This window comes from Malassezia restricta, chromosome VII (genome assembly GCF_003290485.1).
Source record: "Malassezia restricta chromosome VII, complete sequence".
Lineage (NCBI taxonomy): Eukaryota > Fungi > Basidiomycota > Malasseziomycetes > Malasseziales > Malasseziaceae > Malassezia > Malassezia restricta.
The window spans coordinates 369,279-389,046 of record NC_040199.1 but is presented as its reverse complement, the minus strand read 5'-3'; the positions used below and the strand labels follow the sequence as shown (position 1 = coordinate 389,046).

General features: G+C 53.6%; 11 protein-coding genes across 11 annotated transcripts; 2 read left to right on the top strand and 9 right to left on the bottom strand.

The window, feature by feature from the left end:
- On the bottom strand, nucleotides 1–507 carry MRET_4016 (cytochrome b5-like heme/steroid binding domain protein; the record flags this gene model as incomplete). The annotated part of the gene is made up of 6 exons (XM_027630643.1): nucleotides 1–39; nucleotides 72–89; nucleotides 114–250; nucleotides 278–316; nucleotides 352–440; nucleotides 476–507. 6 exons carry the CDS (start codon nucleotides 505–507, stop codon nucleotides 1–3), a joined length of 354 nt encoding a protein of 117 aa, XP_027486296.1.
- A 94-nt stretch (nucleotides 508–601) lies between these two features.
- MRET_4015 (fatty acid desaturase) lies at nucleotides 602–1,942 on the bottom strand (the record flags this gene model as incomplete). The annotated part of the gene is made up of 1 exon (XM_027630642.1): nucleotides 602–1,942. One exon carries the CDS (start codon nucleotides 1,940–1,942, stop codon nucleotides 602–604), a length of 1,341 nt encoding a protein of 446 aa, XP_027486321.1.
- A 1,036-nt stretch (nucleotides 1,943–2,978) lies between these two features.
- Nucleotides 2,979–4,043, bottom strand: MRET_4014 (lariat debranching enzyme; the record flags this gene model as incomplete). Its single annotated transcript, XM_027630641.1, has 2 exons — nucleotides 2,979–3,479; nucleotides 3,507–4,043. 2 exons carry the CDS (start codon nucleotides 4,041–4,043, stop codon nucleotides 2,979–2,981), a joined length of 1,038 nt encoding a protein of 345 aa, XP_027486315.1.
- A 512-nt stretch (nucleotides 4,044–4,555) lies between these two features.
- Nucleotides 4,556–8,029, top strand: MRET_4013 (insulysin; the record flags this gene model as incomplete). Its single annotated transcript, XM_027630640.1, has 1 exon — nucleotides 4,556–8,029. One exon carries the CDS (start codon nucleotides 4,556–4,558, stop codon nucleotides 8,027–8,029), a length of 3,474 nt encoding a protein of 1,157 aa, XP_027486244.1.
- A 26-nt stretch (nucleotides 8,030–8,055) lies between these two features.
- On the bottom strand, nucleotides 8,056–9,381 carry MRET_4012 (enolase; the record flags this gene model as incomplete). Its single annotated transcript, XM_027630639.1, has 1 exon — nucleotides 8,056–9,381. One exon carries the CDS (start codon nucleotides 9,379–9,381, stop codon nucleotides 8,056–8,058), a length of 1,326 nt encoding a protein of 441 aa, XP_027486301.1.
- Nucleotides 9,382–9,531: 150 nt separating this feature from the next.
- On the bottom strand, nucleotides 9,532–10,860 carry MRET_4011 (metallo-beta-lactamase domain protein; the record flags this gene model as incomplete). Its single annotated transcript, XM_027630638.1, has 1 exon — nucleotides 9,532–10,860. The coding sequence occupies one exon, from the start codon at nucleotides 10,858–10,860 to the stop codon at nucleotides 9,532–9,534; it is 1,329 nt and encodes a 442-aa protein (XP_027486333.1).
- A 312-nt stretch (nucleotides 10,861–11,172) lies between these two features.
- Nucleotides 11,173–13,059, bottom strand: MRET_4010 (uncharacterized protein; the record flags this gene model as incomplete). Its single annotated transcript, XM_027630637.1, has 1 exon — nucleotides 11,173–13,059. One exon carries the CDS (start codon nucleotides 13,057–13,059, stop codon nucleotides 11,173–11,175), a length of 1,887 nt encoding a protein of 628 aa, XP_027486340.1.
- A 266-nt stretch (nucleotides 13,060–13,325) lies between these two features.
- MRET_4009 (uncharacterized protein) lies at nucleotides 13,326–13,928 on the bottom strand (the record flags this gene model as incomplete). The annotated part of the gene is made up of 1 exon (XM_027630636.1): nucleotides 13,326–13,928. One exon carries the CDS (start codon nucleotides 13,926–13,928, stop codon nucleotides 13,326–13,328), a length of 603 nt encoding a protein of 200 aa, XP_027486385.1.
- A 163-nt stretch (nucleotides 13,929–14,091) lies between these two features.
- On the bottom strand, nucleotides 14,092–15,022 carry MRET_4008 (SAGA-associated factor 29; the record flags this gene model as incomplete). The annotated part of the gene is made up of 3 exons (XM_027630635.1): nucleotides 14,092–14,413; nucleotides 14,442–14,795; nucleotides 14,823–15,022. The coding sequence occupies 3 exons, from the start codon at nucleotides 15,020–15,022 to the stop codon at nucleotides 14,092–14,094; spliced, it is 876 nt and encodes a 291-aa protein (XP_027486386.1).
- A 224-nt stretch (nucleotides 15,023–15,246) lies between these two features.
- On the bottom strand, nucleotides 15,247–16,485 carry MRET_4007 (peptide chain release factor 1; the record flags this gene model as incomplete). The annotated part of the gene is made up of 1 exon (XM_027630634.1): nucleotides 15,247–16,485. One exon carries the CDS (start codon nucleotides 16,483–16,485, stop codon nucleotides 15,247–15,249), a length of 1,239 nt encoding a protein of 412 aa, XP_027486325.1.
- A 186-nt stretch (nucleotides 16,486–16,671) lies between these two features.
- On the top strand, nucleotides 16,672–19,545 carry MRET_4006 (coatomer subunit beta; the record flags this gene model as incomplete). Its single annotated transcript, XM_027630633.1, has 1 exon — nucleotides 16,672–19,545. One exon carries the CDS (start codon nucleotides 16,672–16,674, stop codon nucleotides 19,543–19,545), a length of 2,874 nt encoding a protein of 957 aa, XP_027486317.1.
- Between the last annotated feature and the right edge of the window lie 223 nt (nucleotides 19,546–19,768).

Below are 19,768 nucleotides of genomic sequence, written 5' to 3'. Positions count from 1 at the left end.
TCATTTTTCCTCGACCACTTTCCCCACAATATTATACCGCTGTGCTGTGAGCTAACGGCCCTGCCATGTACCTTTTTGTAATACTCAAACTATCGTTAGCGCTTTGTACGTACCCAATCATTTAGGACTTTCATCTGATCTGGCTTGAGTGTAGAATAGTCTGACACGGCATCTTCTGGATTGAGGCTCGACATTCCCAAAGCCCGCGACGCATCTTTGCCGGCAAAAATCGCATAACCTTTACCATGTCCTGGAAAGTCAGCACAAAGCCACATACCATACATCTCCCTGCGAGGTGACACGTCAAAAATGACACCTGCTGGTCAGTGCTACCTCGTCGAGTGCACTCACCTTTGACAGCCACATACACAGGCTTTGTATCGTCTGTGCCATTGTATTGCTTCAGCTCTTCTGGCGTCATGGGATCATCTTTAGGCGGTCTTGGCATAAGTCTCGACACTCTTAGGGCACTTACTGCGTTGGTGTCGTGGCGGGTGTCAGTCCCATGACGTTGGTGGTCAAGGCTCCAGGTGGAGAGCTCTCGGAAGGCTGGTCAAGCCGCGTGCGTCTACTTGATCTTTGGTCGGAGAAATTACTACTTCTACTCGGAAAGAGCTACACCAGAATCGGTACCAGCTGAGTACACAGCTACACTACCAGGCACACCATCAGCATTACGGTAGAATGTCACCGGCTCCTTTTCAACATAGCGGCAGTTCCGTATCGTCTTCCAAAGCGTCACAAACACATTTTCTGTAGACTTCATATAGTGTGGACCAATACGGGCCTTGAGTGCCTCTGTGGCTTCCCATGCATGGTAATGGGGAATTTTGCTGCACACGTGGTGCAAAACGTGTGTCTCGGCAATGCCGTGGAAGAACCATGGGCCAACGAAACCAAGCCAGTTGCGATCGATGGTGCACAATGCGCCTCGAGGAAACGTCCACATGGAAGCATGGTAATGTGGCAACCTGATATCCGTATGCTGAAGATACGTGATCATCACAAGCCAGTGGTTCGTCCACATGTACGGCACGATGTAATAACGGAACACATCGAACCAGCCGTTGGTGGCCTTATGGGCCCAGAAGCATAACAAACAAGACATAAGCGCAATGCCAAGATCTGACACAAGAACTTGGTCACGATGGTGCTTCGCAAAGATCACTGAGCTAGGCAGGAAGTGATTCGTGTACTTGGGATAATGCTTTTGACCAGACAGATTCGTCAGAAGATAAAGCTGCCAGCCAAGCAGCTGCTGGATCAGCAGCTCTATTAAGTTGAACAGCGGTGCATCCTCAAGCAACTCTCCTATCCATTCGCCCCAAGTCGTATTTTTCGTTTCAACAGGACTGTCATCATTCGCAGGATGCAGCGGAAGCAGACCACGCTCTTCACGCGTGGACGGAACGAAAACTTCATCGCGTGTCATGTGTCCCGTTCCTGCATGGTGCCGAGCATGCGAAATACGCCACGAATGGTACGGCACGAGCAGCGCGGAATGAAGGATCCAGCCAACTGTGTTGTTCACATTCTTGCTAGGACTAAATGCCTGGTGACCACATTCGTGCGCAATGACCCAGAAACCAGTAAAAACCAGACCCTGCATGAAACCATACACACTCCATAGGCCAATGCGGAGGAAAGAACGGGACGTTTCTGGAGAAAGAGATAGCAGGGACCACTGCAAATTTTCAGTGAGCGGATCGATCCAGGAAGCACAGTAAAATAGCAGCGCAGCCTGAAGAAAGTCAACTAACATATACATGGAGGAAAAGAGCGTTGAGCGATGAAAGCAATGTGCTGGAATCGCAGAGAGCAGATCCTGCATCGAGAAATCGGGGACTTTGTACTGGTATAATTTCTCGGAGTCGTACAGCTTGGCTTTACGTGGCGCGTAGCGCTTTTTATCCGCAGCTTTTTCCGTGGCATCCGACACCATGACTGTCTCGGAGGCACCGATCTTCTTACCAGAATCAGGTAAGGCACCCCAAAATTTCACTTCGCACCCAGTCGTTCGTTTTATTTGTTCCTTGCCGATTTTCTCCAGCAGCGTGCTATGCACGTGGCCACCACCTGAATCTTGGTGAGCTCGTCATACACAATGTGGAGAAAGTATGGGCTTGCCCCACACATGCCATGACCTTGGAAATACAGCCTCGGTAGCATTAGGAAGATGTGAAAGATCACCAGTAAAAAGAAATGCATCTGAGAGGCTATCACTAGGAAATTTATAGAATCAATTCAAATTTGCTATGGTCCATAGAGAAGAGGAAACCGTCGAAAATCCGTCTTGTGACCACTCTGTGAGTTCTTATTAGCACGGCGCGCAATTCTCATCTTTCTCTCACATAGACCAGCAACATGTACAAAATTATGCTGGCACCTTCCAAATTAGTTTCGTCGAAAGACTTTCATATATATATGGGCCGCGAGAGCTTAGCTGCTTGTCTTCACAATAAAGCTTCTGTGTTTCCAATTCGACTTCAGCAGATCGATGTAAATGTGCTTCACACCAAGGTGACGTTTGGGTTTGCGCAGTTCCGCAGTCTGATCAGCTCGAACCAGGTTGCTCAAACCTTCAATGGCCTGCTGCAGACCTCCAACTATGTGAATGACCGTGCACGTACCACATGACCATATGGTCATTGCTGGTCTACGTCCACCTTTGTACTCCCCTAAAGTTTTCTTGGTCATTTTGATGTCGCTTCAAAAGATCGAATGAATTAAATCTACTTGCTTTGTTTATCAGTATCCACCCGATGGTATTCTTGTGCAACTCTCCGTAAAGTAGTCCCACGAAACACTAGATACCATACGCATCTTCAACCGTTGTCACAGCACATTGTTACGCCGCATGCGAAACAAAATAAAATACCAGGAAGTACCAGATTTAGATGCACCCAGAGCATGAACCCGAGTCATGCGCATCAAAGCAATAGAAGAAAATTTTCCCATTCCCCACGAATAAGCTGATTTCACGAGCCAGCTCGGCGCCTACGCTTCCGTTCATGGGCCATGGCGCGGATACGAGCAATTTCTTCAGATGCGTTTGTTTCCTTACTTTTGCCTTGAGGCAGATAGGGTGTGCGCGTATTAATCAGGTTGGGTATGCCAACAAGTTGACAGAATGCCTCTGTTTGAGGATTACTGAAAATGTAGCTCGAGGCAGGAAGAGTTTTGATTTCGTTCTGAGTGAGGGCTGTGCGTTGAAAGGGTTGCATGCGGCGAATGCAAAAAAAGGCTGGACCGATATTGCGTGCTTTAACATCAATAGCATCACGTTCCTGTTCGACTCTTGCAAGAAGAGCTGGATCTCGAGGCGAGGGCAAAGGTGTTTGCCTCCGATGAAATGTAAAGTACTCTTGTGTGGCTCTTGTTATTGCCAACCAATCTCTGTTGAACTCCAGGGTCAAGTCGGGGCGTTGCTCCGTTTGTTCTCTCAAAAAATCATCTCGGGGGGATGAGATATCGAAAAACTGCGTAAGTACAACCTGTATACGTACATGGAGATACTCATTTCTAGACGCACATTTGCCGAGGGCCAAAAAGTTTGTCGTTTGAGTTGGAATTCTCGGCTCTTCTTCTTCATCACCCAGTGGTATAGATTCAGGATTTGATTCAGCGATGCTTGTCTTCAGAGGCGCAGCACCATGTACAACTGTAGCTGTAAATCGTACGTGAAGGTGAGCCGAAAACCAATATCGTGGTTGTAGATCATGCAACAGTGCCTGCAAGGGCGGTGACCCCAGTGTAGATGTCTGAATTTCTTCACGAAAGAACGGTTTGCATCGAATCAGCGATTCCGTATCGCCGAATTGCTCAACTCCATTAGGCCAGTCGTGCGACATGAAGATATCAGGTCTACTCAAGAGGCCCAGCTTAGTTATATCGAATTGCCGCGTATGATACACGCTCCTCAGATCGTCGGGGGAATATGGCTGTTGCTCGTACCGTCCCCGGGAGTAGTCTCGCTGTTTGTATATACCAGAAGCAGCAGCAATAGTGATCCCTTCAACATTCACACAGCCCGCGGCACCCATGTAATAAATATTGGGCGCGAGCCACCCACCATAATAGCTGCCTGTCAATCAGCATAATACGTACAGTTCCCACAAGTAGTTGCTCGCTTCGTGATTCCCCCCAATGACCAACGTAAGGATCGGAGCTGTTTTTTCGCCTGAATAATACCGGTGAAAGTCGCCCAGTCTTTTGAACTTGTCGGGCACCGCCAAGCTGTCTAAGTCTGCCTCGTTGCGTAGGGCCTGAATATCTCCACACAACAACACCAAATCTACACGTTGCGATGTGGCTTGTTCGTGTTCCAGAATTTCATCATAGATTCTGTCGAGCTCACCATGCGAACATCCTTCGACGGCAATCTTTCATCTTAGCTTCCACGCACGCACCCGCATAGTACGACTCAAACGTAGCTTGTATGCATGTGGTCATCCTGGGACCCATTTCTCATGTGCTGACTAAACTAAATGCAGACACCTCTGTGGAAATGTAACAAAGGTGCGCCTTGTGAGGAACTGTGCCCTGTTCCAGGTCTATGTTGGTGCCTAGGCCGATTCATTCTCGAGCTTTTCTGCTTGGAAGAATCGTATCAAGAAGTATCCAAACGAAAGCTCCTGTTCTTGCGAAGCGCAGTGTTTCCACACTCGAACGATATCGAGCTCTCATGTCAAAGCCCACCGATATGCACCGTGCATTTGCCACCGAGGCGCCACTAGTTGCGTCTCACAATTATGTGGCAAAACGCACCGCTGGATTTCAGCAGGAAAAAGTACGACTAGATGATGGAACATCTCTACCATATTATGTGTATGAAGGCCCTATGGACACACCCATGGTGGACAAACGCACGTACAAGTTGATTCGCTTGGCTAATGATCTCGAGGCGCTGATTATTCATGATCCCGAAGCCGATAAGGCTAGTGCTGCTATGGACGTGCGTGTTGGTCATCTCAGTGACCCCGAGGGTCTGTATGGCATGGCGCATTTCTGTGAACACTTGCTCTTCTTGGGTACAAAAAAGTATCCACGAGAAAACGAATACAGCGAGTACCTATCTAACCACAGCGGCAGCTCCAATGCTTTCACTTCGCTGGAAAATACCAATTACTTCTTTGACGTGGGCCATAACCACTTTGAAGGTGCACTCGATCGTTTTGCTCAGTTCTTCTTGGAGCCACTTTTTGATCCAAGCTGCACAGAACGCGAAATTCGTGCTGTCGATTCGGAACACAAGAAAAACCTCCAATCCGATCTGTGGCGCTCGTTCCAACTCGAAAAAAGTCTTTGCCGTGCATCGCACGCTTACTCGAAGTTTGGTACCGGAAACCTCGAAACATTGTGGAACAAGCCACGAGATATGGGCTTGGATATTCGCGCTGAGCTGCTCAAGTTTCACGAAAAGTACTACAGTGCCAATATGATGAAGCTTGTGGTCTTGGGCCGCGAATCCCCTGAGCAACTCACGAAGTGGGTCGCCGAAAAGTTCTCTCGTGTGCCCAACAAAGAAAACCAGGTACCCGTGTTCCCTGGCTCACCGCTAGGACAAGAGCAGCTAGGTACGCAAATTCTTTTCCGCACCATCAAGGATGTTCGTCTTCTTGATATAACCTTCCCCTTCCCTGAGCAGGTGCATCTGTTCCGCTCAAAGCCTGGCCAATTGCTCTCTCACTTTATTGGTCATGAAGGACATGGCTCGCTTTTTTCCTGCCTCAAGCAGCGCGGTTGGGCCAATCTGCTAAGTGCTGGTCAGGCGATCAGCGCGGCAGGCTTCGAACTGTTTAAAATTAACATTGACCTGACGAACGAGGGCTACGAGCACTATCAAGATGTTGTTGCCGCTGTATTCCAATACCTTGATATGCTGCGGGCCAATCCCATTGAGGAATGGATGTATGAAGAAGTGCGTCGTCTGAGCGAGTTGCGCTTTGTATTTAAGGAAAAGTCATCACCGGCTATGTACAGTTCATCACTGGCTAGTCAGATGCAGCATCCCCTTCCTCCTGCTTGGCTATTGTCTGGTCCCTATGTATATCGTGAATTTGATGCGCCACTCGTGAGTTCTACGCTTGAATGTCTTCGCCCTGATAACTGCCGGCTTATGCTAGCCGGGCGCGAACCGCCAAAGGGTGTGTCGCTGGACCACAAAGAGACCTGGTATGGCACCGAGTACACCATCCAGCCATTTTCGCCCGACATGCTGCAGTCATGCGAGACTCTTGAGGGTCTAGCAATGCCACGTAAAAATGAATTTATTCCCAGCAACCTGGATGTGGCCGGCACACCGAATGCGTCTCTCTCGCCCACTGATCGACCACAGCTCTTGGAACAATCGCCCAAGGCTAGATTGTGGCACAAGCAAGACGATCGCTTTTTCCTGCCCAAGGCCACTGTGGCATTGCTTCTTCGCACGCCCGAAGTAAACTCATCGCCTCGAAATGCTGTGCTTTCACGTATGTTGGTGGAATTGGTCAAGGATTCGCTGTGTGAGTACTCTTACGATGCAGATGTGGCTGGCCTGCACTACGATATCGACAGTCATTTGGATGGGATTGACATTGTCTTGGGTGGCTACAATGACAAATTGCCGCACCTGCTTGAATCCGTGCTGAATGCACTTACCAAGCTCCAGGTCGATCCGAAGCGCTTTGCGATCGTGCATGACCAGGTGCGCCGCAACTACGAAAACTTTGACTTGGAGGAGCCATATCAACATGCCGTGTATTACTCGACCTACCTTCTTACAGAGCGTATGTGGACGCAGCACGAAAAACTGCGTGTGGTAAATGATGTATCGCCCCATGAAATGCAGGAGTATATCGGCAAGGTGTTTAGCCGTATGCACGTTGACATGCTGGTTCAAGGCAACGTCACGAGTGAGCAGGCCCGTTCCCTCTTGGATGCAGTCCAGGAACACATTGCGTACGATGCTTTGCCGCCCCAAGACAATGTGCCGCCACGTTCGCTTGTCTTGGCGCCCGGCACGAATATTGCTTGGCGCATGCCTGTGGCCAACAAAGACAACAATAACTCATCCCTCGAGTACTACTGCCAAGTCGGTGATCCGAGCGATGTGCGTTTGCGCGCCACATTGGCGCTCTTTGCGCAGATTGCGAATGAGCCATGCTTCGATCAGCTTCGGACCAAAGAACAGCTTGGATACCTGGTGTTTAGTGGTACACGCACGTCTGTGGGTCAAATGGGTTTCCGCATCATTGTGCAATCAGAGCGTGACTCGGAGTACCTCCAGTCCCGCATCAATGCCTTCCTTGACCAGCTCATGCGACAATTGCTCGCTATGAGCGACGACGAGTTCGAAGCACACCGTGCTTCGCTTATTCACAAGCGACAAGAATCGGTCAAGAATCTTGCCGAAGAGACGCAGCGATTTTGGAAGAGTATTCACTCTGGCTACTTTGACTTTTTGCACCGTCAGCGTGACGTGCAAGTGATGGAAACGCTCAGAAAAGATGATATTGTGGCCTTTATGCAGCACTATATTCATCCCAGCAGCACCCATCGTGCTAAGACTGTGACGCATATTCAGGCTCAGGCAGTGCCTTCTTCGACAAAGCCTCTGAGCAGCGATGCACTCGACTCGTTCTTTGCATTTTTGAGTAGCCAAGGTGTCGAGGTCCCTGCAGAGGCTCGTGAATCGCTGGGCGTGCAACTGACTAGCGTCGAATCACTCCAGGTGTTTGCCAAAGACGTCGCTGCCTCGGGTGAGTTACCGCCCAGTTTGACGGAAGACGCACTACTTGCCTGTATTGCTCAAGCCGTGGAAAAGCATCCTAAAGAAGCGGATGCCTCTGCCATGTCGTTACCTGAGGCTCCACCCGAAGCACTACCTTCGGTCGACGTACGCGAGGTGCAGTCCTTGAAGCAATCGCTGCAGTGCAGCCAGCATGCATTGCCCGTCTTGCCCTGGGACGTCTATGCGAGCGAGCCTCATGCCCCGATCGACGAGTCGCAATACACTCCGGCAGCCACTTCTATGCGCGCCAACATATAGAAAAAAATCACTGGAGCCTATCTCGTTTACTTACGGATCACCTTAGGAGCCTCGTGGTTACGCACGAAGCCATCAATGCCTGCGTAGGTAGCGTCCTTCTCGATGTGCTCGATGCGGAGAAGGGCGTTGTACTTGCACACACGCTCCGTACGAGCAGGGGCACCCGACTTGATGATACCCGCGTTGAGGGCGACGGCAAGGTCAGCAATCGTCGTGTCCTCCGTCTCACCGGAGCGGTGCGACACCATGATAGCCCAGTTGTCGGACTGAGCGAGTTGAGCAGCCTGGATCGACTCGGTGATCGTGCCGATCTGGTTGATCTTGAGCAGAAGACCGTTGCACGCCTTCTTCTCGATGGCCGTCTTGATACGGAGGGGGTTCGTGACCGTCAGGTCATCACCGATGATTGTAACGCCGGTCTCACGCAGTACCGACCAGGCTTCCCAGTCGTCTTGGTCGAAGGGGTCCTCAATCGACGTGATAGGGTACTTTTGGAGGTAGCCCTTGTAGATGTCGGCGAGCTGAGCACCCGTGATCCACTTGCTTGGGTCCGAGTTGGGGTTCTTGAAGTCTAGGTCGTACTTGCCCTCCTTGTAGAATTCCGAGCTGGCGACGTCAAGCGAGATGTTCACGCGGCCCTCGTAGCCAGCCATCTTGATAGCATCGACCAGCAGGTCAAGCGCCTCGTCAGCCGACTGGAGGTTAGGAGCAAAGCCACCCTCGTCACCGACGTTGGTAGCGTCAATGCCGTACTTGCTCTTAATGACCTTCTTGAGCGTGTGGTACACCTCCGTGCCGATCTGAATCGACTCAGTGAAAGACTTGGCACCCGTGGGCACAATCATGAACTCCTGGAAGGCCAGGGCGTTGCCGGCGTGCGAGCCACCGTTGATCACGTTCATAGCAGGGGCGGGCAGGATGTAGGGGGCACCCGTGTTGGCCAGCTCTGAAAGGTACTTGTAGAGTGGCACGTTCTTCTCGCCAGCGCCAGCCTTGGCAGCAGCGATCGAAACACCCAGGATGGCATTGGCACCGAGCTTACCCTTATTGGGGGTGCCGTCCAGCTTGATCAGGAAGTTGTCAATCTCTTTCTGAGACGTGACAGGAATGCCAGACTTGATCAGCTCAGGGGCGATCACGTTGTTCACGTTGGCAATAGCCTGGTCGACACCCTTGCCGACCCACTTGCTCGAGTCCTTGTCACGCAGCTCGACGGCCTCGTGCACACCCGTGGACGCACCCGATGGCACGGCAGCACGGAAAAGACCCTTCTCCGTGTGCAGGTCGACCTCGACGGTAGGGTTGCCGCGCGAGTCGATGATCATGCGAGCCTCAATCTTTTGGATGCTCATCTTGTTTGTATAGGGGTAGGTGGAAAGGAGCTGCGGGGTATCGGTCCCGAATTTATAAAAACTCTGGCCCAGGTGGAATGAGGTGGCCATTCACGTGATGCCATGCAAGCGGCCTGTGCGCATGCGCTGGCTCGAACGATGCACGTACTGCTACATAAGGGAGACGAGTTGCCACGGCACATCCAGCAGCTCGCCCCATTCTTTTTCGTTGCGTGCGAGGTCTGGATAGTGGCGTATGCCTGAATACTGATACGAGGGTATTCGTATGCACTGTACCACGGGCGGATGCGAGGCGAAGGAGGAGGAGAGAAGAGGCTCCGTCAGAGGGAAGGGGGGGTTTGCATAGTCCGATGTGGGCGTAGCAAGCTTTTGGAGGTGCAGAAGAAGACCGCGCGCTACCGCCGGATAGGCGGTGAGAGAGTAATTCTCGTACAGGGTGTGGACAAACTGACGCAGGGTCCACAGGTGCTGACCCGGCCGGACGCGTCCACGCGTTTTCTCCAAGTACGCCTGGGGGTAGGCCGTCGCTTGCATGAGGCCCTGTTTGTCACTTGGGTGACACATGAAAAGCGCGAGGAGTTGTTCTTCTCGCTCGATGCGATGCCGCATGTATCGGCGCAGCGTTTCTTTGCCCTTGGGAATAACGGGACCGTGTCCGGGGAAGAGAACATTCTCGCCTGCCATACCCGTCGTGGGTGTGCCACTCACGCCCAGTGGCGTAGACTTGCATGTTTGAAGGAGAGAGAGACCTCGCTGCAGGCTATACATATACAGCACGAGGTCTTCAAAGACGGTAGATCCTTTGCCCAGTACATTGTCGGCTGTCAGTAGGATATGGTCCTCTTCGAGCAGCAGCATAGCGTGGTCGGCAGCATGCCCTGGTGTGTAAAGCACACGCAGTGTTGAGGTGAGGTGCGCATTGTCTGGATCACGCACCTGTATCTGATCTTGATCACGCAGTGGCCACATGAGTCGAGCAAGCCCCGTGGCCCCAGGCGCATGCACATAGGCGTCGTCGGACACGGACTGTACGCGTTCAAACAAGCTCGGATCCGTCTTCGGTTCTGGGATTTTGTGCACGCGTGGAACAGGTAACTGCGGCACTTCGCGTCGCAGCCTTTGCAGCATGCGCAGCACATAGGGGACGCCACCCACATGATCGTGGTGCCAATGCGTAAGCACAATATCAGTGATAGCAAGGGAGACCGGCTGCTTATCCTCCGATACGTGCAGGTGTCCACGCAGGACGCATTCTAGTATAGGTGCGTAGTCGTCTCTGGCGTCGCCGGTGTCCACCAGGATGGCCGGTAGGAGCGATTGGCGCTCGTCCAAGTTCCAGTACGATGGCGGTGTAATGAGATAGGTATTTGTGCCGTTCAGGGTAAATGCGCTAGGATTCTGGCCGAGAATGCGCACGGTTCGTGTGTTGAGGCGCGTAATGTCCTGCATGGCATCCAGCGAGCCATGCGTCGACGACATGCTCGTCGGTGGCGCAGGTCAAAGCATCTCACAGGCGGGGTCTGACTAAATCGCTTCTTGCCTAGTGACCATGTCTGCCACCACGGGCGAGTTGGGTGATCAGGCCGCGTGGACTTCTACGGCCGAGGTGACCACGGGCACCGTAGCTGAGAAGGAGCGTCTTGTACGTGAGTTTATGACGCTGCAGAGTGGCATGGCGGCCTTGCAGGAACGCCTGGCAACGGTGCGGCGTGAGTGCACTCAGGCAGAGAGCGAGAATGACATGCTACGTGCCTATGTGGACGGTATTACCAAGAACATGGCCTCCAAACCTTAGAAACCGCCCAGCCGCTTCTTGCGCGGCGGCGCGGACGAACGCTGTGCGGCGTATCGTCCGCGTGCTTGCTGCGTTTGTGCCGTGGCGCTCTTACCGATGACGGGGCGCACGGTAGGCAACGGCTGCGATGCGGACGGCCCATCGTGACGCTCTGGCGGTGCGTCAAAGTCAAGACCGCGGTACGGCGACTGGTATACATACGTCTCGGTGGATGCACCCACGGGCCATTCGCTCAGCAGCAGGCGCGCCGCGTCCGAGAGTGCCACAGGTGCGGCCACGGGAGGGCAGGAAGGCGTACTGCGCTGATCCCAGCGCCAGTTTTCGTTGCGGGGTATCTCGTCTGTCCTGGGTGGTAGAGGGTTCGTGATGCTCTCGGACAGGCTCATATCCAAGGCCTCTTGTTCTTCGGCGTCACGTACGCATTCGTTGCCTGGCCCCGTGCCTGACGAAGGCTCGGTGCTTGGCCGAGTCCATCGGGCGTGCACGGCATACTCGGCATGGAGGTACGAAGCTCCTGGCGCATGCTTTGCCTGTGCGTAAAAGACGCGCTCCATACGTGTGTGGGGCCGCTCGACCAGAGGCGCGGGGACATGCTCGAGTGCCTCGAGTCTGGCGGGCGTTTGGGCCTCAGTGCCCAGAGGGTCGGTCAGGCCCAGCCATCCCAAGAGTCCCATTTGATACACCGCGCGAAAATCCATATGCGTGACTTCTGTGCCGCCAAAAGGACCATCGTCGGGACGAGCTAAGGGGGGCTTGTGCAAGGAGGCCGCTAGACCGACGCGGCTTGTCGCTTGAGGACCATGTGCCTGCATCCACAATGCGCCCTGCGTCGTTTGCTCGACCTGCCATACCAGTGAGTTCGAAGCGGCCCAGCATGGCGGCGACGGTGACGGGCCGGGGGGCGCTGCATGCGCGACTATGGTCGGAGCATCAAACGACAGCATCCGTGTAGGATCAGGATGCGCAGCGTAAGCCGTATGCAGTCGATTCGACTGAGACGAGAGAAACAGGTACTCGGTCTCGTCCAGCTGAGCTGCCTGCAGTGCGAGCGTCCGATCAAAGCCGCGGTGATGACGCCACGTGTGCCATGGCACATGAGCGTACCGCACGTCGTAGTACTGAACGTAATCTGTCGTGGCGATCGCCAACAAGTGCGCATCGAGATGAGACGCCAACATACTCGTCATATGCGTGCGGCTCAAGGTATCTGTCGAGTATGGCATGCTCCAGAGAGCATGCGGCGACGGGTCGCGAACATCGAGCGTATAGACGTCGTAACACGACGCGGCGAACAGGGTATGCGGCTCGCGTGGCGCAAGCATCCACCACCGGTCCTCGGGCACAGGTTCGATCGATGCCAGCTCTGTTAGGCGCCGAGTAGCTGCATCCCATTCACGCACAGTGCCGTGTGTGTCCACAGCATACGCACGGTGCATCGCTCCAGGCACAGGCCGTGCATCCACCTGTCTCGCAGGCAGGTGCGTGCCGGTATGCACCTGCGCATGCAAGCGGATACGGAAGCCATCGCCATGCACGATGGTGCCGTAAAGTAGTGACGTTATGGTGCGGATCAAAACGCGGGGTGCTTCGTCGCGATACGCCACCAATTGCACGATCGGCGCTTTCGTGGAGAGGGCAGCCGAGGTCTGAGCTGACGCCGACCACGATGCGCCTGGCTCCAATACCGTCACGTACACATCCGTCCGCATCGGCCCACCAACGCCCAGCACGAGCGTAGCTGCGCCACACGAGACCATCGCGATCGTCTGGCCCACGAGATCGTCACCTGCCTGGCTTTGCGCCAAGCGTGTTTGCTCGTCCTCCATCACAGAAAGGGCCAGCAGGCGTGCAGGAACGTAGATCCCTGGATGATATCGCTGCATGAAAGACGTCGCATGAAGGGCGCGATCGTATATGGACCTCGTAGGCGAGTCGTGTGGCGTGGTGTCCGGGTATATACACACTCGGGGACTCAGAGGCTGCAGCGGATGGCACGTCTCCCTGCCCGAGACATGCCACGCGAGGCGTCGCGGCTCTGCACCGACCAACGCGGCAGAGCCGCCGTCATCCAGGTTCTGCAGCGAGCTCGTCGTGACACGCGCCCGCTGTGGTGGGACGTGAACCGTAGTGGAGTCCTATATTCTACAACTCAAGACTTGGCAGCTGTGGGCCCCGACTGTATCGACGTGGCATGGAGGATCTGCGTCAGCAAATGATCCACCGTCTCTGGCTGCGCTGGACGCGTCGCAGCTGACGCTGGCGCACCTTCGGCAGGGGCGCGAGGCGCCTCTTTGGCGCGACTCAAAAAGCGCGGCGCGGGAAGACTCGCAGCGGAGGGCGAATTATGGAAGCCAGGCGCCGCATACGCCAGTGGCGTACCGGAAGATGTCTTGGAAGGCGTCTCAGGCGGCTTGGTAGACTTGCTTTTCTTGGGCGCATTCTTATTCTTCTGGGGCTTGGGCGGCTGGGCCGGCGGCTGCTTGGGCTGGGAGATCGCGGCGCCAAAGGTCTCGACGTCCCTAGCCGTCTCTGCATGATCAAAGGTGGCGCCTGGACGCTTACCCTGCTGAAACAGCTCCTGTTGCCAGGTGAGGCCCGTAGATACCGGTTCGACTTTCTTGGCCGGTGGTGTGTCCTTCTTCTTAGGCTTGGGTTTCGCCTTCTTGCGGTCCGCCTTCCACGACTGTGTCAGTAGCTCTTGTTGCCAGGTCAGGTTCCTGGGTTCGGACGTTGGCAGTGGTGATGATGGCATGTGTATGATGAATGTCCTGTCGTGGCGTGTCAAGGTAGGTGCGTACAGCGTATCAATGAGCGATGAACCGTATGCACCAAGGAACTTGCCATCAAGGATCGAGGATACCTGCAAGGCGGTCGACCATCGCCGCCCTTGTGTCGTCCCCACGTGGACATTTTAGTCAGACTACGGATGCTCCACTACCAAATACGCCGGCACCTGCTTGACGTCCGCGCCGTCGTCGTAAAACATGAGGCGGTACGGCGTCGTGAGCAGCTCTGACTCGCGCTTTACGAGCTGCATATAAGTACAGCATACATACCTTGGATCTTGGTACAGATCCATTCATAGCTGGTCCCCCGCCCTGGATGGTAGCCCAATAAAAACAACTGGTATCTGGGTATAGCGCCAAGACGCGTGTGCCGACCGCATAAGGTGCGGGCGGTAGGGAATCGAGGTCCACAGGAAGAGGGACAATCGAGTCAATGCTGGTGTTCCATGTGCTAGCGCATAAGCAGTGCGGATACGTACGGGCCATGTGCTGTATCATCCTCAGCATCCTGAACGATATAGCGCATTTTATCGCCTTGAATCGTGCTGATCACCGTGGCCATGATCCATTCCTCTTCATGCGTGTCATCTCCACGTAATGCCTGACAGAATGCCACTTTGCGCCCACGCAACAGCGGCAGTTGCGACTTTATACGCGCCACATGACTGCTTTCTTGCTTCGCGGGCGAACGGCTTTTCTTCACGTCAGACTTGGGCTTGGTGTCCATGTCCAGCTCATCATCCGCCTTGCGCTTCCGGCGACGCACATCCCCCGTCGACGCTTTGCGAAGTGCCAGTAGCACGTCGAGCTGCTCCAGTGCACCCACAATGTACCTGCACGGTTAGCTCGTATCCACCTACTTTTGCTCCTCATGGACCGCATGTTCGGTGGCATCATACAACGCATCTATATTCTTGGCGTCGGCATGAGCCTTTAAGAGCTTCTCATATGCTGCTAATGAAGAAGATCTCGCACTATCCAGGCTTCGTAGCTGCGCGCGCACGGCCTGCCACACCTGTGCTTCTTCGGTCGTGGCGCCGGTGCCCCGATCTGCTCTCATGCCCAAGTGGAGAAAAACGACGGTCGTGCAAAGCTCGGCCCTTGTCCCCTGATGGCACTGCCCAATTTACGTGCCATCTTCCGCTCCTCACGCACGCCAGGTCAAGAACGCGAACTTGCGCGCTATGCATGGCTGCACTTCATGGCGTTCACAATATCCTGTGGAGCCATTGCGTGGCTGGCTATGCGTGCGCGGCCAGTTGTATAGCGAGGGTATGAATACAGCTATATGGTCTCTTGTGCCTGGAGCAGTGCGTGCAGATGCAGGTCGTCTTCCTTGGCCATAAGCTCCTCAATAAGGTACGCGAGACCTGTGCCACTACTATCATCACCGTCCATGAACCCGTGAATGTCCGAAAGCGAGACACCAATGCGGTGGTCTGTCACGCGGTCCTGAGGAAAGTTGTACGTCCGGACACGCTCGCTGCGATCCGCACTGGCCACCTGCGACCGACGCATGGCGCGATTTTCGCTGGCCTCCTTCTGCAAGTGCTGGTCTAGCAGGCGTGCACGAAGCACCTCCCATGCTTTCGTGCGGTTTTGATGCTGACTGCGCGAATCCTGCATCGACACGGTGATACCCGAGGGTTCATGCGTAAGTCGTACTGCAGATTCGGTTCGGTTGACGTGCTGACCACCAGAGCCACGGGCGCGCATAGTCTCTATCCGCACGTCTTTTGGATCGATGATATCTTTAGCATCATTTTCTTCCTGCATCGGCAACACGATGATGGCCATAGTACTGGTCTGCAGTTTTCCGAGATTTTGAGTAGCAGGAATGCGCTGCACACGATGCACACCAGCTTCAAAGCGCAGCGCTTCAAATGCGTTGGGACCATGTACCTGCAAGATCGCCTCTTTGAATGCATCACCCGAGCCACTGGTTGTGGATACATCAGCAGGCGTAGCTGCCAACAGCTCGGTGCTCCATCCTGCTCCCAACATGCCTGGATCGTTCTCTTCCAAGGCTCGCTGAGAACGTGTCTCGCAGAATTTCATGTACATGCGCAGCATCTCGCCAAGAAAAAGGCAGGATTCCTGCCCACCGACACCTTGCTTTAGCTCCATAATAGCACCTTTGCTCTTGATGCTGCGTGTGTTGGTCAGAATCTGCCGTTTGAGGGCCTCGTATCGAGCCTCTGCTTCTTCTCGTACGCTGGCAAGTTCTGATTCAGCCATCTCGAGCAAATCCTTATCTTTCTCTGTCTCAAATAGCTTTTGTGTTTCTTGCAAGCTCCGCATTCGTTCACTCCATGCTGTCCAAGCTTTGTGCACGGCCTCCAGATCTTTGATACGCTGGGCTGGGACGCTGGTGGCGTGCATATTCTCCAGGAGCTTTTCTCGTTCCGCCATCATGGACGATGCAAGCTTTTCCACTACATTGGATTTACAACGGCTCAAGCTAAACGTGCGCAACTGCACGGGCAGCCGTCGAGCCAGATGCGCCGCTACGCGGCGTGCCATCCTCAATATGTCAGCCACGAGGAATGGAGGTGTTGAATGAACCTTGGCACGTGGCATTTTGTCAGAGCCTACTAGGCAATGCCAGCACAAACGGGCGGCACCCAAGGTTCAGGTCAGCACTGCTCGTCGAGCTGTCTCCCCACCCGACTTGCTGCTGTTTGGGTGACTGTGAGGCGTGTCGCAACCATGCCCTCCGATCCCATTTCGTACACATTAGTTGCCCCCAATGCGGGATACCGGCTTGATATGTCGACGCAGGAACTGCGCTCGAACTTACAGAGTCAGAATGACGAAGTCAAGCTCGAGACGCTCCGTGCCATTATCGTTTCCACGCTGAATGGCGAACCGCACGCGTCGCTGCTCATGCCGATCATTCAATACGTTCTTCCTAGCAAAGACAAGAACATAAAAAAGATGCTACAGTTTTACTGGGAAGTGTGCCCCAAGTTTGATGCAGAAGGCAAACTAAAACAAGAGATGATTCTTGTTTGCAATGCCATCCGCAACGATCTGCAGCACCCAAACGAATACATCCGCGGATCTACACTCCGCTTTCTCCAGAAGATCAAGGAGCCAGAAATCCTGGAGCCGCTTGTGCCATCCGTGCGCCAATGTCTTGACCACCGGCACAGCTACGTACGTAAGAATGCTGTGATGGCCATATGGTGCATTTACCACGCTCACGAATACCTTATTAGCGATGCGCCTGAGCTCATCGAGTCCTTCCTGGTCGCAGAATCTGATGCTACATGCAAGCGCAATGCCTTGATGATGCTCGTACACACCGACATGCCCCGTGCCGTTGAATACGTGATGAATAACATAACTCAAGTGCCGGTCATGGATGAGCTCATGCAAATGGCTGTCATCGAGCTCATACGTATGGATGCCAAGCGCGATAGTGAGCACATGTCGGATTACATCCAGATCCTGTCGGAATTACTGACAACGTCGAGTCATGCTGTGAAGTACGAGGCAGCCGTCACCCTGGCTGGTCTAGCTGATAATGTCCTTGCTGTCAAAGCCATCGCGAGTGCTTTGATTGAGCTGACGGTGCAAGAGAGCGACAACAATGTCAAGCTCATCGTACTTGACCGCCTGAATGCACTGCGTCTGCGCCACGAACATGTCCTAGACCCCCTCGTCATTGATTTGCTTCGCGTTCTCTCCAGTTCTGACATGGATGTACGCAAAAAGGTGCTAGACATGGCGCTCGACATGATCTCCGTGCGCACGGTCGAAGAGGTGGTGCTTGTGCTGCGCAAGGAGCTCACGAAAATGTCACAGACGCAGGAATCGTCTAACTTGTCGTATCGCCATTTGCTTATCAAGTCTTTACATTCGTGTGCGGTGCGCTTCTCTGAAGTGGCTGGTGATGTGATGCTCGAGCTCATGAATTTCCTAAGCGATTCGGTGAGCACAAGCGCTGTGGATGTGATTGCGTTTGTTCGAGAAGTCGTTGAACGATTCCCAGACATGCGCAACGATATTCTCGTCAAGCTGATCCAGTCATTCCCTGACTTCAGGAACGGCAAGGTGTACCGTGGCGCGATGTGGATCGTTGGTGACTACGCTACGACCATCGCAAATGTGAACGATGCCATGCAGCAAATCCGCAAAGTGATTGGTGAAATTCCCATCCTCGCATCGGAAGAACAGTACATGGAACAGCCAGAATCCTCGCAGTCCGACGACTCTGCCCCAACAATGAAGCATTCGACCGCCACGCGTGTTCGTGCAGACGGCACATATGCCACAGAGTCGGCTTTTACTGCGGACACCACGAGCGACAAGCCCCAAGCGTCCCGATCGAAGCCACCGCTGCGAAGTCTCATTCTATTCGGTGACTTTTACACGGCCTCTGTGCTAGCTGTCACGCTTGTCAAACTGGTGCTCCGTTTCATGTCATTGTCTTCTGATGAAGGTGCCAAGAATATGCTTCGCGCCGAAGCCATGCTCATTATGACATCGATTCTACGCGTGGGACAGTCTAAATATGTCGCTACACAAATCGACGAGGATTCGAAGGAGCGCATCATGACATGTCTCCAAATTCTGGGTCGTGCGACATGGAGTGAACAGGACGCACACGAATTCGCCCGGGTGTTCCTAGATGAATCACGAGAAGCCTACGCCATGATGCTGCAGCATGAACACCAGCGGGCATCTAAGATCACAGAGATTAAGCAGCATGCCCCTATTCAGCAGCCTCATGAGCAGCTTTCTTTCCGTCAGCTTGGCGGCACGGGCTCGTTCGAGGACGAGGTGGACTATGAAGCAGAGCTCAACCGTGCGACAGGCATGAGTGCCGTGTCCAAGGACGACTTTATCAGCAAACTGCAGCGTGTTGTTCAGCTCACGGGTCTCTCAGATCCCGTGTATGCCGAGGCCTATGTCGACGTGCACCAATTTGATATCATGCTTGACGTTCTTGTCGTCAACCAGACTGATGAGACGTTCCAGAACTTGAGCATTGAACTCGCGACACTTGGTGACCTTAAGCTGGTGGAGCGTCCGTCTCCGTGCACCATCGCTCCATACAGCTTTCAGAGCATCAAGGCCACCATCAAGGTATCTTCTACTGAGACGGGTGTCATCTTTGGTAACATTGTTTACGAGCGTGCGAGCGTTGGCTCCAAGCATTCGCTTGACAGCTCTTATGTCGTCCTCAATGATATCCACATCGACATTATGGACTATATCTCACCTTCGTACGTCTCTGAGACGCAGTTCCGCAGTATGTGGACCGGCTTTGAATGGGAAAACAAGGTCAATGTGAAGACGGATATTTCCGATGTGCGCGAGTACCTGAATCACATCCTAAAGGCTACCAATATGGCTTGTCTCACACCTGAGGCTAGTCTCGCTGGCGATTGCGGCTTCCTCAGCGCCAATCTTTCCGCTGCTAGTCTATTTGGTGAGGATGCACTAGCCAATGTCAGTATCGAGCGCCTGGATAATGGCTCCATTCAGGGACATGTCCGCATTCGCTCCAAGACACAAGGTATCGCACTTAGTCTGGGCGATAAGCTTTCTATGGCGCAAAAGTCGTCCGCGTAGTTTGTAGGCTAAGAACACTGGTCTTGGTTCAGAAGAGGGTCTTTGCCAAGGACGTGAATCTCGAGGATTGGATGAGTAAGCACATGGCCACGATCCAAATTTTTGGTCGTCGGGTCGAACGTGCGCGGGCTGATTTTTGAAAAAAGTCACAGCTTTGTGTCGACGCCCTATCGATCGTTACGGTAGTTAGCGTGTGCCACATGCACTCTAGTCATTCAACGAT